This window comes from Nyctereutes procyonoides, unplaced genomic scaffold (genome assembly GCF_905146905.1).
Source record: "Nyctereutes procyonoides isolate TBG_1078 unplaced genomic scaffold, NYPRO_anot_genome, whole genome shotgun sequence".
Lineage (NCBI taxonomy): Eukaryota > Metazoa > Chordata > Mammalia > Carnivora > Canidae > Nyctereutes > Nyctereutes procyonoides.
This window is the reverse complement of record NW_026575041.1, coordinates 5797442-5816560: the sequence shown is the minus strand read 5'-3', so window position 1 is coordinate 5816560 and position 19119 is coordinate 5797442. Positions and strand designations below refer to the sequence as shown.

At 37.5% G+C, this 19119-nt stretch overlaps 1 protein-coding gene across 1 annotated transcript in view; it reads left to right on the top strand.

The window, feature by feature from the left end:
• Nucleotides 1-398: 398 nt before the first annotated feature.
• GDPD4 (glycerophosphodiester phosphodiesterase domain containing 4) overlaps nt 399-19119 on the top strand; it is a 108955-nt gene continuing 90234 nt past the window's right edge. The window contains exons 1-4 of the mRNA XM_055320363.1: nt 399-416; nt 1780-1883; nt 13455-13548; nt 16113-16172. Coding sequence (XP_055176338.1) covers nt 399-416; nt 1780-1883; nt 13455-13548; nt 16113-16172 — 276 coding nt within the window. The remainder of the gene's footprint in view (nt 417-1779; nt 1884-13454; nt 13549-16112; nt 16173-19119) is intronic.

Below are 19119 nucleotides of genomic sequence, written 5' to 3'. Positions count from 1 at the left end.
GCCTCAGCCTTCCTGCAGCTTACAAATCTAGTGGGATGAGTTAGTTAATAGACCATAAATGAAGAGAGATTATTTCAGATAGTGATAGGAGCTTTGAAGATATTAAATAAGAAACTGTGTTAGAACCTGGGGTGGGAGAGTGGTTGGAGAAGATCTCTTTGGAAAAGCGTCATGTGAACTGTCTCCTAAATGGAGATGTAGAGTCAGCCATGTGTGCAGCTGGGGGCAAAAGTATTCCAGGCAGAGGAACCAGAAAGTTCAAAAGTTTTGAAGTAGAAATGAATTTGGTCATATTATAGAAAGAGAAAGAAGGCCAGTCTGGAGTTCAGAAATGGAATGTGTAGAATAAGATGAGGTCAGGGATGGACAAGGATTGATCATTGAGGACCTTATGGGCCATGGCAGGCAGTTTGATGGTATGTTAATACAACAGGAAGCTCTGGCAGGGTTTTGAGCAGGGGAATGACATTATCTGATACATGTTTCTAAAGTCCACATGAGATTTAGAATAGAGAGTAAGAGTGTAAAATCTGAATCAAAGATTTTGTGCTCTTCATCCTCCTACACCCAGAAACTGCACCTTGATAGTTGTAATGTCTCTCATCTTTTTGGAATACAGTTCCTACATTTTCCATTTTATTTCTTTATTTTTATTTTTCACAGTAATGCCATAGTTTAGACAGGGCAAGGATTATCTGTCCAGTGGTAACAGATTAAATGCAGTGTTCTGAAGAGGCAGAATTCTTTTTTTTTTTAAGATTTTATTTATTTATTCATGGGGGGGGGGGGAGGCAGAGACACAGGGAGAGGGAGAAGCAGGCTCCACGCAGGGAGCCTGACGTGGGACTCGATCCCGGGTCTCCAGGATCACACCCTGGGCTGAAGGCGTTGTTAAACCGCTGAGCCACCCAGGCTGCCCTAAAGAGGCAGAATTCTTATTTAGGTGATACAGAAGTGTTAAGATTATAACTCAGGTAGCAACGCAAACCTAATGTTCCCGGGAAGGATTTGGCAACCTCTAGCATGACTGGCTTGTGATGTGACTTTCAGTGAAGGAGGTTGCCTTCAAGGCTGTTTGAACATCTCCATAAAGATGTACTCCATCCTGGCTTTAGGCTCAGAGATCTGGGCAGTGTCCCTGCTACTTCTTGGCTGTGTATCTTTGAGTCAGTTATTTCACTTCTCTGAGCTTTAGTTCTTCTGCAAAGTTAAGGATAACAATACCTAATTTATATGGCCATATTGAAAAATGAAGCAAATGAAAGTAGTTTTTGCAATGTCTAGCATTGTACTGGCACAAGGTAGCTACTCAAAAAAAAGCTTTATTCCTTAACCTGTCCTCCATCCCCCAAATTTGGGTAGGTAAGTGACGAAATGAACTGATGAGTGATGACTGGATGAATTACTCAAAGATTGAGTCAGCGAACAAACATTTGGTAGATGACGAGGTGGATTAATGGAACAGAGGGTTGTTAAGAGCTAGCTCCATTTAAGGAACTCTGCTGGATATTGCCAGGATGGAGGTGTGTAACAGTTTCTTAGAGAAGAAACTTTCTCACCAAATACAAAAAGATAAATATGTAATTGCAATTAAATGTAATAAATGTTATAAATAGGCTTATACAAAATTCCATAGGGGTAAGGAGAATACAGTGGTCACTCCAGTCTCCAGAGGATAATGCACGGCATTGCAACTATACAGAATTTGACAAGTTTATACAGATATTGCTGAAGTGACATGTATAAATGGAGCTGATTTATACTTTTTTCTCTTCCCAGAGAGAGCGATTATTTTACCCATTTGTGATTATTTCATTTTTCTTGTCTGTGATTTTGCTGTTCCTGTGGATAGAAACTTCAAATGAATACTTTGGCTTTGACTGGTGAGTTTCACTTTTTGTATTTTCATTTGTATAGGGGCTCTTTGGTTTGCTGGCCACCTGAATTGTACCTCAGGCTGAAAAGATCTGGTGGCATAAGAGGAAGGGTCACAAAATTGGTCTTTTCCACAGTGGGTGGATGAGAGGCCTAACTCTGGGGTGGAGGAAGGATGCTCAGCACCCTCACCTATTACACTTACCTTCCACATTTAGTCCAAATCTGGCTCAGTGGGAAGCTATTCAGATGACTCCCTGAAACCTTGTTCCTCAGTCTTTTTGTCTGGGCTACTGATGCCTTATACTAGTTGGTCTTTGTGTTCTCTGTCCATGAACCCTCCTGTCTCTGCCTCACCTTTAGCCTCCCCCTCTTCCTTCTGTACCTAGGGAGCTTCCTAGGGCTCTGAACACAGAAATGGGTGTCCTTGGCATCCTTTCATGGCCACACTCTTCATACTGGATTGCTCACGCAATTCCAGTTTCTTTGGTGTGGTGGTTGCAAATCTTACTCATTATTTGGTATTTGGGGGAGAAAGAGGTATGTTTGAATACAAGACTTTTAAAAAAATGGAATATAGTTGAGTTTTACTTTTATAGAAGTAAAGTGTGTTTTCTTTTTTTTTTCAAGGGAGGAGGGGAGAGAAGAAAGAGAGGAGGGGAGGGAGAGAGGGTCAGAGAAAGAGAGAATCTTAAGTAGGCTCCGTACAGCATGGAGCCAGAGGTGGGACTCAGTCTTGTGACCCTGAGGTCATGACCTGAGCCAAAATCAAGAGTTGGACAGTTAACCAGCTGAGCCATCTAGGCACCCCTGGTTTGTTATTTTAAATATAAAGACTTGAAAAATATAAAAATCACCTTAGTCTTATTCTTGAGTGACAATCACTTGATGGTATATTTCCCAGCCTTTTTTTCTACACTTATTTTTTTATATTATTGCACTCATACCATACATATATATAATTTTATTTTTCCTCTTCACTTAAAATAATTATAAACATTTTGAAAAAATTGGTAAAAACTGAACATCATTTAAAATAGTTCCAAAATATTTCATATATGAAGATGCTGTAAAATACTTAACCACTTTGTATTGTGCGTTATGAATGTTTCTAATTTTCTTGTTTTTATGAAATGAGAGTGCAGAGAATAAGAGTTTGTATTCTGACTTAGGTCTTAGAATAGATTCTCACAAGTAGCATTATAGAGCCAAAAAGAATAAACATTTGTAATATTCATTATGCCTATTGCTGAAGTACTTTCTCAAAAGATTATAGTGATTTTCATTCACAACAGAGGTATATGAGAGTTTCTTTGTTTTTGTTTTTGTTTTATAGAGAAAGAGAGCACAAATGTGCATGTATTTGCCTGAGCTGGGGGGAAGGGGCAGAGGAAGAAGGAAAGGGAGAGAATCTTAAGCAGTTTCCCAGCATGGAGCCAACTTGGGGCTCAGTTTTAACCACCCTGATATTATGACCTGAGCCGAGATCAAGAGTTGGATGCTCAATCAGCTGAGCCACCCAAGTGCCCCGAGAGTTTCTAGTTTAACCTGTCATTGACAGCATTAATTATTCTTATTTTGAATAATTTTTATTAATTTTATAGATAGAATTTGTTTTGTTTTAATTTAATCATTAAGTGTTAAAAATAGTTTATTTTCTTTTTAGTTTTCTTCTTTGCCCATTATCTTGTGGGATTTTTAGTGATTTTTCTTGTCAGCTTATATGCAGTCTTTATGCATCAGTTCTAAGTTACTACAAAGCACTTGAAATACAAAAATGTTTCATTTCTTATATTTAGAATTTCCCAATTTTGGAAAACTTTTTATTGAGATATAATTTATTAGTTTCAGGTGTACAACATAATGATTTGGTATTGTATATATTGCAAAATGATCACCATTTTAGTTAACATCCATCACCATTCATTGTTACAAATTTTTTTTTCTTGTGATAACTTTTAAGATCTCTAGAGCTTCAGCAACTTTCAAATATATAATATTATTACGCCACTATGCTGTATATTACATGCTCAGGACTTACTTTCTAACCGGAAGTTTATACCTTTTTTTCAATCTTCACCCATTTTACCTACCCCTCACTCCTTGCCCCTAGAAACCACCAATCTGTTTTCTGTATCTGTGAGTTTAGGGTTTTTTTTTTTTTTAAGATTTCCTATAAGTGAGATCATATGATATCTTATCTTTCTTTGATTTATGTCACTTAGCATAATACTCTCAGGGTCCATCCATGCTGTTGCACATAGCAAGATCTCATTCTTTTTTATGGCTGAATAATATTCCATTGTGTATTTATACCATATTTTTCTTTATTAATCCATTGACAGACATTTAGGTTGTTTCCATATCTTGGCTATTATAAATAATGCTGCACTAAAGATGGGGGTGCATATGTCTTCTTGAGTTACTGTTTTTATTTCTTTTGGATATCCCAAAGTGGAATTGGTAGGGTCACATGGTAGTTCCATTTTATATTTTTTAAGGAACCTCCATACTGTTTTCCACAGTGGCTGTACCATTTTGCATTCCCACCAACAGTGCTCAAAGGTACCCTTTTTTCCACATCCTCACCAACATTTGTTATTTCTTGGCTTTTTGATAACAGCCATTCTAACAGGTGTCAGGTGATAACTCATTGTGAGTTTTGATTTGCGTTTGCCTGATGATTAGTGATACTGAGCACCTTTTCCTGTACCTGTTGGCCTGAATGTCTTTGGAAAAATGGTCAGGTCGTCTGTCCATTTTTTAGGCTTTTCATTCATTTTGAGTTTATCTTTGTATAAAAAAAATGGTCTAGTTTCATTCTTCTACATGTGGCTGTCCAGTTTTCCCAGCACCATTTATTGAAGAAACTGTCCTTGATTTTTTTTATTAATTTTTTTCACTATAACTTATTTTAAAGGTCTTGTGCCTTTATTTTCCACAACTCTGTATGCTGTGCTCACCGCAAGTACAGCTGTCACCATACAATCCTATTACGATACCATTGACTGTATGCCCTATGCTGTAACTTTTATATACTTTATCATGTACCTCTTGGTGTATATGTCTTCTTTGGAAAAATGTCTGTTTACATCTCTTTCTGAATTCTAATTGGGTTATTTATTTGCTATTGAAATGTATGAATTCTTGATGTATATTTGATATTAACCACTCACTCAAACACGTTTTGCAGATATTTTCTCCCTTTAAGTAGGTTGCCATTCATTTTGTTGATGCTTTCCTGTGCAGAAGCTTTTTAGTTTGATATAGTCCCACTTGTTTATTTTGTTGCCTTTGCTTTTGGTGTCAAATCCAAAAAAATCATCACCAACACGGATGTCAAGAAACTCTTATGTTTTCTTCTAGGAGTTTTATTATTTTAAATTTTACGTTCAGACTTTAATAATCCATTTTGTGTATGGTATTACACAGTGATCCAGTTTCATTCTTTTGCATGTGGCTGTCCAGGTTATTGAGGAGACTGCCCTTTCCCTGTTGTATATTCTTGGTTTTTGGCTTCTTTGCTGTAAATTTATTGACCATATATACACCTGGGCTCTTTATTCTGTTCCATTGATCTGTATGTCTGTTTTTAATGCCCACACCATACTGTTTTGATTACAATGGCATTGTAATATAGTCTGAAATCAGGGCGTATCATGGCTCCAGCTTTGTTCTTTTTCCAATTGCTTTGGCTGTTCAAGGTCTTTTGTGGTTCCATAAAAATTTTGATTGTTCTATTTCTGTGAAAAATGCCTTTGGAATTTTGGTAGGAATTGAACCGAATCTACAGGTGGCTTTGGGTAATATGGGAATTTTAATAATATTCTTTCAGTCATGAATGTAGGATATCTTTCCATTCATTTGTGTCTTCAATCTCTTTCCTCAGTGTCTTTTATTTTCCAGTATGTAGGTCTTTAACTTCCTTGGTTAAATCTATGCCTAGGTATTTTATTGTTGTTGATGCTAATGTAAATGGAATTTTTAAATTTCTTTTTCATATAATTCATTAGTAATGTACAGTAATGCTACTATTTTTGGGTATTGATTCTGTCTCCTGCAACTTAACTGAATTTGCTAAATTAGATTTAATTGTTTTTTGGTGAAGTCTATATTTTCTGTATATAAAATCATATAATCTGCAAATAGAGACATTTGTACTTCTTCCTTTCCAATTCTGATGCTTTTTTTTTCTTGCCTGATTGCTTTGGCTGGGATTTCCAGTACTGTGTTGAATAAGAGTGGTGAGAGTGTGTGCACCCTTGTCTTGTTCTTGATCTTAGAGGAAAAGCTTTCAACCTTTCACAATTAAGATATTCACTGTAGACTTGTCATATGTGTCCTTTATTATGTTAGGGTATAATTCTGTATTTTATTTATTGAGTTTTTTTCTTTCCAAATTTTTGTTTAAATTTCAGTTATCAGGAGCACCTGGGTGGTTCAGTGGTTGAGTGTCTAGACGCCTTTGGCTCAGCCTGTGATTCTGGGTTCCTGGATCGAGTCCCACATTGGGCACTCTATGAGGAATCTGCTTATCTCTCTCCCTCTGGCTTTCCTTCTGTATCTCTTAATATCTTAAAAATTAATTAATTAATTCCACTTAACATGCAGTGTAAATTTAGTTTCAGATATAGAATTTAGTGATTCAGCACTTGCATATTATACCGAGTGCTCATCACAAGGAGTGCCCTCCTTAATCCCCATCACCCACTTAACCCATTCCTCTCCAACTTCCCCTCTATTAACCATCAGTTCGTCCTCTATAGTTAGGAGTCTGTTTCTTGGTTTTCCTCTTGAGAGTTTTTATCATGAATAGATATTGAATTCTGTCAAATGCTCTTTTTTCATCTATGGAGATGATCATATGATTTTTGTGTTTCATCATATTAATGTAGTGTATCACACTTACTTGTTTGTGTATGTTCAACCATCCTTACATTACTGGGATGAACCACTTGATCATGGTGTATGATCTTTTTAATGTGCTGTTAAATCCGGCTTCCTAATATTTTGTTGTGAATTTCTGCATCTATATTCATCTGGGATATTGGTCTATAGTTTTTTTTTAAATTCTTTTTTATCTTATTTAAAATATTCTTTATTCAAATTCTATTTAGTTAACATATATTAATAGTTTCAGGGATAGAAATTAGTGATTCATTAGTTGCATATAACACCCAGGGCCTGTGGTTTTCTTTTCTTATAGTGTCCTTATCCAGCTTTGGTATCAGGGTAATTCTGGTTTTGTAAAATGAGTTTGGGAGTGTTCTTTCCTCTTTGGTTTTTAGAAGAGTTTGAGAAAGAATTGTGTTAATTCTTTAAATATTTGGTAAAATTCACCAGTTAAACAATCTGGTCCTGGGATTTTCTTGCTGGAAGGTTTTTGATTTCTGAGTCGGTCTTCTCAGTATAGGTCTGTTCAGATTTTCTATTTCTTCATAATTCATTCTTGGTAGGTTGTATGTTTCTAGGAACTTACCCATTTCTTCTAGGTTGTCTAGTTTGTGGGCATATAGTTGGACATAGCAGTTGTTTATGATCCCTTTTATTTCTGTGGTATCAGTTGGAGCGTCCCCCCTTTCATTTATAATTTTATTTATTTGGGACCTCTCTTTCTTCTTTGGTTAGTCTTGCTACAGGTTTGTTTATTTTATTTACCTTTTCAAAAATTCAACTTTTAGGGTTGTTAATCTTTTCTGTTATTTGCCTGCTCTCTGTTTTACTCACTTACCAAATAAATTTGCTCTTAAGTGAAAGTAAGACTCTGCAGAAGGAACTTACTACACAATCAAAAGTATATACTGTCAGTCTTCCTCCTAGTTTCCCCCCAAAGACTATCTAGCCATTTACCAAGGTGGTTGTGCATGGGGGTTATACTTTTACAGGAACTAATGGACACTGACACTGAACTGATAGGAACTTCTGGAGATGTGATTCACTAGTCAGAATAAGGCTTTCAGATGATAGGTAATAGATGGCACTTTGGCTCAGGTCCATTTCTACAGTGGGTCTAGTGGGTCCCCAGACCCACTCTGTGGTCATTTCTCTAGTTCTGGAATGCATAATTGGAATAAACATACTTGGCAGCAAGCAGAATTCCCAGTAAATACTCCATCATCAAATAGAAATTGTATGTATGAATGTATTCCCACAGGTTCTAATGCCACAAATAAGTTTCATGGGCAGTTTTCTATTGCTGCTATAGCAAATTACTACAAATTCAGTGGCCTGAAACAATACCCATTTATTATCTCACAGTTCTATAGGTCAGAAGTCAAGCATGCTCAACTGGGTACTCTGCTTCGGATCGCATAATGCTAAATTCAAGGTGCCAGCTGGCCTGAGCTTTTATCTGTAGTCTCTGGGTGAGAATCCACTTCCAGATTTATTCAAGTTGTTGGCAGAATCCATGTATTTCTGACTGTAGAAATGAAGTGTCCTTTCTTTGGCGGTTATCAGATGGAAGTTGTTCTCACCTTCTAGAGGCCAGTGCATTCTTTGGCTTGTGGCTTTCTCTATCTTCAGAGCTAGCAACTGGGTGTCAAATCCTTCTCACACTATGTATTTCTCTGAGTTCTTTTTCATCTCTCTGATTTCCTCTTATGCTCTCCTCTTCTGATTTTAAGAGTTCATGTGATTACACTGGATTTACCCAAATAATTCAGGTTAATCTCCTTATTTTAAAGTTGACTGATTAGCAACCTTAATTACATCTGCAAAGTTCCTTTTACCATCTAACATAACATCATCACTGGTGTGACACCAGAGGACAAAGGTCATGGGGGTCAGAATTGTGCTTGCCCATTCCTCCTTCCCTCCCTTCTTTATATGTGTGTCTGTCTGTCTGTTTATCTATCTTTATCCAATTTTGTCTTCTCCCATCCTTCTACCATTCAAAATAGGGTGTGTTGATAGTAATTAACCATATATATCAGTACTTAAATTAGAGGTATAACCATTACCCAGTGGTGAGAACTCTGACCTCTTGTGGAGAGGATTGGTGCATTTTTGGTTGCATGAGAGATAATTGCATCATGTTAGAAAATAAGGGTAGTTAGTAGAAGCTAAATTGACCTTGAGTGGACTGTGATAATATACTTTCTGGGCCAGCTAAACTAAAACTTCATTTCTGAGAATTACATTCCCAATATAGGATTGAGTTAGGATTAGTCATGAGAAATTTGCATAAAATTTGGATGTAGGAAGTGAATCAGCAGCCACTGTTTTATACTCTGAAGGTCAGCAATGTGCTTAGGCATTATGGCAGCCTTCATGCAATATCTGGTAGTTCACTTAGCTGACATGGAGTGGCACCTCGGCCCACATACAGTCTGATCTGCCAGATCTTTTTTAGTTTCTCCATGTCCTAGGTCATAGTAGTAAAAGGCACCAACTATTTCTGAAGGTCTCCTTTATCATCAAGTTTGGAGGCAGTATGTTACAACTTTGTTATACTAATATTTGTTACGTGGAGCACAGGGTGCTAGATGATGAGTCAGGGCAACAATAGTGATGAAGTGGTGGTTCAGTGACCACAAGATAAGTCAAAAAAGAAAAAAGTTTATTACTTAGAGGTACTGGAGAAAGTACATGGCACATTCAAGGGGCACACAGAAGGTCAAGGCAGAGTATAGACAGAAAGAGAGGCAGGACCTGGGGCATATGCCTTTATTAGGGTCCCTGGGTGGAGTGTTTTGGGGTTTCTGGGCTAGGACCAAATTGGACAGGTCAAACTAAAAGAGCAGGAATTTAGTAAGTGCCATGGGAGTCTTACCTAAGGGGCATATAAGGCATATAGGCACTAGAATGCAGAGGAAACTTGATCCTAAGGGCTGTTGGGAGAGTCCTATTAGGAACTTACATTCGCTGGTGACATTGTGGGATGCTCTATAAGTCATGTGCTTCCCTGAGGCATCTTAGTGTCAGTTTAAGGTCCCTGCAGGCCACTTGGCCAAACAAAATGAATGTTGAAGCAGCAATACCATGGATAGCTTAGCTAAATCCTTGACACAGTAATAGACACATGTTCCATTGTCTATATGTATCCTCATGGGTTCCAGTCTGTCCTCATAGTGTTTCAGTTTGTTCTTGTGGGTTCTAGTTGCTCATTATGGGTTTTCATTCTCTCATATGTTGTGTTCAGTTTTCCTTCCCAATTGCTAGCCTGACTTCTAGCAACTTTAGGCTAAATATCAGAATAAATGTAACAGCCTTACATAGACTTCTCTAATGGCTTCTATATTAGCATAAGGTATCTGATCCCTACAATAAATCTTTACTGACTGATCCCAGAGCAATAAAATATTTTAATCATTTTGGAAAAGTTCTTAGCCACTGTCTTTTCAAATGTTGTTTTTACCCCATTTTTTATCATCTCTACTTTTGGAACTTTAATTTTATGTATATTAGACCTTCTTTCTTTATCCCTAAGTGCCTTAATCTTCTTTATTTTTCATCTGTTTGTTCACGTGTCTCTGTTTCATTCTTGTGTTTTTCTTGAATGCCAGACATTATGTATAAAAAGTTTGTAAAAGTAACTTGAGGCCTTTTTTTTTTTTTTTAACTTGAGGCCTTGAATTACATTATGTCCTCTCAGTTACTCTGACAAGTAACTAGGTGTATTAGCAAATCCTATTCACCTTAATCCAGTTTGATACACTTAAATGGTTCAAAGCTAGGATTTAGTACCCCCAAAAGAGTCTATTTCTGGTTTGTGCTTATTCCTAGGATGTAACCTTAGAAGGTTCCAGATCAAAGTGTATAGTGTTTATCAGATAACCCTTGTCACCTTTTTGTCCTCCTAGCCCTGCAATGTATAGGAAGCCCTCCTTTATCTCAGCCACTTCTGGAGAAAAATCACCCGAATGCCAAGTTATATCTGTGGATTTCCTCCCTTATTTGTATCATGGTTCCATAGTTTTTCACTGCTTATTGGTTCCCTGATGCCTTCATTTAGATTTTAAAAAACATCATCCAGCTTTTTAAATTGTTATCTTTAGCTAGAAAGAGGTAGAGCAGAATTTTTGATGGGACAATTGTCACTTTCCTTCCCCCCACACACCCTCTGTGTGTGTTGTGGGGTTGGACTTGTCTCCCTATTCCTTATGGTATGTGAAAGTTCTCAATGCCTCACAATGATGTGCCTTTTTTTTTTTTCAGAAATGATTGGTGGTTCTAATATAACTGTGGTATATAATATATGTATTGGGGGAAGATGCAAGAAAGCTGCATCTTGCAGCTATAGGAAAGCAAGGATGAGGTCCTGAAGATTTCTTAAGCACTAGTACAGCAAATGTCGGTTTAGATGAGGAGGTTGCATTGACTAGGCTGTCCTAAAAAGGCTCTCTGTATTGAATGAGAAGGCCTTCTTCTAAAAGGGGGATGTGATTATGGAACTAGGGGGATATAAAACAAATGGCCCAAAGCAGAGAGAAAGCCTCTTGAAAATACTAAGTCAAGAAGCCTAAATTGGACAATCCATGTAGAGTGAGCCTCCTATATATTCATCAGCAGTGGTATATTCCCAGATTAGAGGGATGATAGCCAAGAAAGACTTCCTTTTTTTTGATTCTCGCTGATGTGTAGGTAGTCACTAAAGCTAACTCCTGTTCATTCTTCTCACTCCCTTTTGTTACCTACCCCCTGCCCACACCACTAGCCAGATGAATGCATAGGAAGAGGTAAAAACGGAGAGAGAAAAAAATCACAGCTTTTCCTTTGCCTGAAGTTCATAGCAAGTAGATAAGAACTTCACTTGAGTTTGGCGAGAGAGTTTTGAGCTGAACTAAACTATTAATAATACTTACATGTGATTGAATATATAAAAGAAGTTTGAAAGGGACGCTTGGATGGCTCAGTGGTTGAGCATCTGCCTTTGGCTTAGGGCTCCCCAGAGGGAGCCTGCTTCTCCCTCTGCCTATGTCTCTGCCTCTCTCTGTCTCTCGTGAATAAATAAATAAAGCCTTAAAAAAAAAAAGAATGTTAAAGGAAGTGAAAAAAATCTAGTGTGGTCAGAGAAATGATTAGAAATCTAGTGTGGTCAGAAAAATGATTAGAAAAGACAAGGGGCACAATTAAATGGCAAACCTTAGTTTTCCATTCTTACTTGAAAGCAAAGCCAAAACCATTTCTTGGTTAGCTGTTTGATTAGTCCTTTGGCTATATCTACACTGATATTAAGTCCATTGTTCATTTTCTTTCAAGAACTTTGTATTAAAACACTATATTTGAGCAGCCCTGGTGGCTCAGCGGTTTCGTGCCTCCTTCAGCCCTGGGGTGTGATCCTGGAGACGCGGGATCCAGTCCCACATCAGGCTCCCTGCATGGAGCCTGCTTCTTCCTCTGCCTGTGTCTCTGCCTCTCTCTCTCCCTCTCTGTGTATCTGTTGTGAATAAATAAAATCTTACCAAAAAAAAAAAAACACCACTATATTCTTGGGGCCCCAGACTGGCTCAGTCAGTAGAACATGCAACTCTTACTCTTGCGTTGTAAATTCAGTCCCTGTGTTGGGTGTAGAGATTACTTAAAATCCTTTTTTTTTTTTTAAAGCAAAAACATATTCTTGTTACATGGATATTAGTCCTCCTTTATTTCTTTAAACATCTTAAATATATTTGTTTTGTGATTCTTTTCTGATTGCTCTATTTTCTTGGATGCAAATTATTCCATGTGTCAGCTTTATTGAATTCATTTGTTGACATTTTTTTTTTATGATTTCTGATTTCTGGGTGTAAGTTCATCTTCTGCAGAATACTGTTCATTGTGTTTTGATTAGTGATAGCTCTCGATAGGGTGACTGCTTGCCTGTTTCTTTCTTCTTGATGTGTTTTATAGCCCCTGACCAAAGAGAATTTCCTTTCTTATTTTTAATGTGGTTATATGTTAGTTGATGTATATTTTAAATTATTAAAATGTAATTTCTCCAGGTTTTATATTGAGAGAAGGTAATTTCTGTTATCTGGAAATGAGTCTAAATTATTTGACATATAATATGTAGACTAACATAACTAAGTTATGTTGGTGTTATTTTTGCTAAGAAAAATAACACTATTTTTCTTAGCAAATAATTAGCAAGTTTCTTTCATAACCTACTCTTGGAACAGAATATGTTCCATCTGCTTTACAAGGGCCCAAATCTCTTAGCTCTAGCATAGAGCAATTAATATGGTAGCTATGATTGCAGTTATATTAGAAAACATATGCAAATGGACAAGGAACTTGCCAGAATGGAAAATACTAATTTTATTAAGATGGTGAACTTATGGATGACTTTTTCTCTTTTGACATTCCAGAATTTTTGTATTATATAAAGAGAGCATAATTTTTGAGTATATATTCTAGATAACTTTTAAAAATCATACCACTTATATAGACCATTAAAATACCAAGTTGCCTGTAGGGTAAAGTCAAACTTCTCAACTAAGTATCTCCACAGCTTTTCAAAGATCTCTTCTCAGATTGCTTCTCTTTTAACTCCTTTCATTTTCTTGTGCTTCATTTAGTCCAGTCTTGTTCCTCACCCTTGACACAGACACTGCTAATTTCTGCTATGTTTAAAGGATCGAAACACATTTTTGCAGGGTCGTTTTTCTAGGTACAGGATACTGGTTCTTTTGGTCCATTGTTTTGCTCAGTTTATTTGGGATCCTGGCTGCCTACTCTTCATTGCTGGTGGTGAGTAATGAATGTTTCATTGCGGTTGGTGAGTAATGTTTCACATTTCTCCTGTTCTCTTCCTGAGAAGCCTCATGAGGTGCTCCTATCTGAGATGGTATCTAGTAGGTGCTGGGAGCCTTCAGAACCTAAAATCATGCTGGTCTTAGCAGAGTTGGGGTTTACATCAGCTACTTGAATCTTAGGCGCAAGGGATGGATGGAGGAAAAAAGGCTTGTGCTATTAGAGGATCTGTCTTAGAACCTCCTCTTTTAAAAGATACCAGAACATCCTTTTTCTTTCTTTTTTTTTTTTTTCAGAACATCCTTTTTCTAATCTTGTTTCATAGCCAATTATTTTTATGGTTCACCCAGTGTTGTTATTTTAAACACCCCAGATTCACATTACATATTGAACTACCGCATTCCATATCCTGTCTCCTGAGAATCCGTATTTCTGGGCCTTACAAATTAGCTAGTTTTTCAGACCTATTCTAATATGCAAACGTACATTAGTCCTCTAGTCCAGGTGCAGAGTAGTACTATGTAAGACCTTTGGCAAATAGTGACCCCATTTCTGTTTCCTGACATAGTAGTGTAGTGTGACATGAGAAATTCAGGCCAAGCAAGAGAAAAGTCTTTAGAAGTGTAAAGCTAGGGGAGATTAACTTTCAGGTAATGGGAGTATTTCAGTGCCCACTTACACATAGGACATATATATCTTGGGCAGCCCAGGTGGCTCAGCGGTTTAGCACCGCCTTCGGCCTAGGGTGTGATCCTGGAGACCCGGGATCTAGTCCCATGTCAGGCTCACTGCATGGAGCCTGCTTCTCCCTCTGCCTGTGTCTGTGCCTCTCTCTCTCTCTCTCTTTCTCTCTCTCTGTGTCTCTCATGAATAAATAAATAAAATCTTTTTTTTTTTAAAGGACATATATATCTTTCCCAGATTTCACAATTCCCTGACCTTACTGATTTCCTTTCTGATACAGAAAACCCCAACCCACCAAATCCATTGCAATTTGCATTTTTTCAATAAAATTTGTTAATCACTGTATGAATGATAAGTATTGAGTATACAGTGATCAACAAAACATGCAGTTTCTGTTTTCATGCAAGACACTTCAAAGAGGTATGAGATGTAAAGTTATAAAAGTGTCATAGTTCGCTGAGTTTAGATTCTAGTAGGACAGCTAACTCTTAGACAAAAATAGCTAACCCAGACAGAATATTATATTTGTCATTAGAGAGGCCTAAAAAAAAAGTTCTGCATGGGTTCTGAGAAGGAAGAGGTGACTTTCAGCCAAGAAGGAAGACTTCTTGGAAGAGGTGGCACTGATGTGTGATCTTGAAGGGATGTTGGATTTGGGCATGTGTATAATATGCAGATGGGGGAAGAACATTTCTAGGCTGTGGGAACATTATGACAAAGTTGGCACGATAGAAATATGGAGTGTGGGTAGATAGGAGGGAAAGGTCAGTTTCTGTTAGCATATAGAGCACAATGGAGAATAATGGGGGCATGGCTAAAAAGATAGGCTTGTGACAGATTTTGGAAGGTCTGGAAAGTAAAGCTAAGACATTTGGCATAAATCAGATTTCTATTTCAGGAAAACCATCCTGGAAGTTTTGATGTGGAGGGTGGCTTTTCTTTTTAATGGGGAAAATGCAGATGAAGGATGTGCTCTGGGCCAAACTCTGGCCACTGACTTGTACTGCTTTTATACACAGTGCACATTAAATGGTATAGTTAGCTTCTAAGGCAGAAATGAGTTCTAGTGTCCAATAAGGCAATATATTATAACTATCACAAACTTCCTACTCTATGGTACCTCTTTTTGGATACATGCAGTGGCAATAACAGTGCACAAAGAGGAAAATCTGAGTTCTGTTTCTGTTGTTAGGTTACTTTGTAACCTCTTTGACTCTCAATTTCTTTTTTTTCAAATGAGAATGATAATATTTAATTGGTGTTTTATGGGGCTGGATAAAAAGCAAATGAAATCAGATATATAAAATTATTTTGATAAAATAGTTAAGAGCTTTATATATTCCCTGCTGACTTGGAGGCTAGTTAGATTTAGATTAAAATCTAATTAAGACTTGTTGACTAAATATCAGATTAACAGCAGTGGTTAACTGTTGTAACAATGGCACTGATTCCTCAAGAGCTTTTAAATAACTCTTGGAAGGGTTGGCCTCTGCCTTCTCTTCTGTCACAAGTGGGTCTAAGTAATAACCAGAATACAGTTCATCACAGGGAAAAGAAATTGTTAGGAATTCAGGAAGAGTATCAGTATGGCAACTGTTAGGAAATTCCAGAGATGCAAAGAATTCTTCCTGGAGGTGCTAGTGAACATTACACATAGAACGTGGCATTTTAACTACCTTGGAACCAGTGGCATGGGGAGGGGGAGCTTTTCAGGCAGAGGAGCAGCATGGCAAACTACCAGAGGCTGCAAAGTACAGGTATAGCAAGAAGTGAATATAGTGCCAGACTGTGAAGGGAATTCTGAGATATAGAACAGTGCTTTGGGCAGCAACTTGGTGATTTCAAAATAACCTCCTTTTTCTTCTTTGCTTTTCCAGGTACTTGCATTTTTGTTAGTTTGGGAAGGGTATGAACTATACCTGCACTGGTGTCATAAGGTAGGACACTGAATCTTTGTAGGAGACCCTGGGCCAGGACTGAATATGCCTCTTAGGCACTCAGTGTTAAGAACAGAGTGACCCTTTCTTTCATTGTTCCTTCTTTTTTTTTTTTTTCTTCCCCCCCTCCCCCTCAGTGTTCCTTCTAAGAAGAGATCTATTTACACTGTTGGAACTGAAAGCCTTAAATTTCTAACAGTTGTAACTGATTTACTGATGGAGCTGAACTCAAACTTTTTTTTCACCACCCCTTATTAAACCCCTCTGTGACCCTGTTCTTCCCATCCCAATAACTTCATAGGCAAGCTCCATTACTTTCTCAGTCCTTTATAGTCATAGGAACATTCTCATCTCAGTCAATAAAAATTTCAGTTCATTGTAATAACCCAAACTTCCACAATATAAGATTTTTCCTCTCCTTATTTGGGCCTGACCCAGGCCTGGAAGCCTGCATGATAGAGCATGATGTCCTTCTACCTCTTTCACCAGAATAGGGCTAGGCGAAGAGGGGCTAGGATAAAAGAAACAGTGGCACAAAGAGGGGCAAGAATGTCATCTGGGGTTGATGCTGTCAGGACCAGGTAAATATTCAGTTGTTTTTATCCCACAGGGTTTTTCTATTTTCAGAGACCCTTCTGCTAAGATCTTGTCTGTGCTCGTGTGTGTGTCTGTCTTCCTATACTCTCAGAAATTTGTTGAAGTCTTTTTGACTCACCCTTAGTTTGGGGCCCTTTAAAATGACTCCACAGTGGTGTCTCTCAGAGGACCTATATTTGTTCTACGGAAAGCAGCATCTCTGCCCCAACATCTGTGGACATGCAGCTCATTTCCAATAGCCTCCCTCATTTTGTTTTATCATGGGCTTGCTTGAGCAGCTCCAGCCGCAGCCTCTTGCCTTTTTATAAACTTTTTTCAGGCATGATTTGACACCATATTTTGTTTTCCTTAAACCCAGGAACATACCAAATTCTGAGTGGTCCCCTTAAAATTTCTTCATACTCAAATGAGAAGAATGAACTGGAAATGAAAAAGGGTTATTAGAATAGGCCAAAATTGAAGTCATAAGATCTTACAGGGAAAGAATGTAGATTGAGAAGTGAAAAAAATAGGCCTTATTGAGATCACCGTGTGTTTTGGGGTTGGACACTGATCGGTTAGTCTCTACCAAGAATCGTGTGGAATCTAAAAAAAAAATGAGTAGACAAAAAGCAAAATCAGACCAATAAATACAAGGAACAAACTGATGGTTGCAGGGGAGTGTGTGGGGGAGTGTTGGACAAAATGGATGGAGGGGAGTGGGAAATACAGGGTTCCAGTTATGGAATAAGTAAGTCACAGGAATAAAAGGCACAGCACAGCGAAGGTAGTCTGCGGTATTCTAATATTGTTGCAGGTGACAGATGGTAATTACACTTGAGGTGAGCATAACATAACATAGACAGTTGTCAAATACTATGTTGTACATCTGAAACTAATGTAACATTGTGTGTCAAATATACTCAAAATGTTTTTTAAAAAGGAATGAAAAAGGAATCCCTCTGATTGAAACCATTCTTATTACCATTCAGGCTTATGCCTATTTTAGAAATCATGCCTACTTTGTCTCTGGCAGTTAATGCTGCTACTTGACCTCTGCCACAGCAGGATCTCATTATTGCCTTTGAAATCAGGAAACTAATTTCATTGGTGGTATCTCACCTTTATTCAGTCATAAGAGGTTTAGCCACCACTGTGCTTTTCAAGGATACTGACACTCTCCTCACTAGTGTATTTTTCAGTGTCCTCTGAGACCTCCCATAAAATATAATAAGGGAATGGGTTACCTGTTCATAGGTGATAGCATTTCAGCAAACTTTTCTCAATAACTCTTTGGATTCTTTCTTCTATATTATACCAAGAAATTGCTGGTATCCCAATTTTGTTAAGCATAGGCTGCTATTGAACCAAGGTTTCGAATAATCAAACAGTTAGAACCACTTTGAGATGTGTAATACCTGGATTGTAGTGTATTCAATTCAGAATCTCTAGTAAGTACACTCAATAAATTTAGCCTGATCTAAAATTGTGTTCTTTTCTCCTTGTCCAGCACCCTTATGATTCATTCCCATACATAGTCTGCAGGGTTTTTGGCCAATATAAATTAACAAATCCTTTTTCTCTTGAGGCATTCTGGGATCTAATTCCAGTTATGAGTCTATAGGAGATGAGAAATGATGGAAGTAGGGTATGGGAAGAGTAGGCATCCCCTTGGAAGGTAATTACCTTGATTGGGTCTTCAAACCATGAAAGATTAGGCCTAGCAGACTTAAGAGGAAAAACTGCTTCTATTAGCAAGGGAGATTCTGTAGGACTTGAAGTGTTGTCATGTATTCAGAGTAAACCCAGAAGGAAAGGATTAGCACTAAGCTTTTAACCCATTCCTCTTTTACCTAGGGATGCTTCGGGAGGAATGACTGACCTCAATCAAAACTTAATAACAACCCAACCTCCTGATAAACACTTAAGATGTTTTTTAGTCAAAAGATAATAAAGAATCCTTGTCAGTGAAAATTTCTAGCACGATATAACTTACTAAATATAAATCATATTATTGTAAATAATACTGGAATTTATATGTTAGGTGAGAGACATGGCTGGCTGGAGTTGTATGATTAGTGGGATGTAAGCTAAGGATGCTCCATAACCGAAAAGGCTCCTTCTTTGAAGTAATGTTTTCCTATAACTTTGCTCAAAACACATCTCACACTCAAAGAAAATGAAAATACTGATTTGAAAAGATATATGATGTGTATTGCAGCATTATTTACAGTAGCTAACATATGGAAGCAGCCTGTGTCCATCAGTCCTTCTTAAAGAAGATGTTATGCTAAGTAAAATAAGTCAAAGAAACAAATATATGATTTCATTTGTATGTGAACTCTAAAAACCAAAATGAACAGGCAAAAAA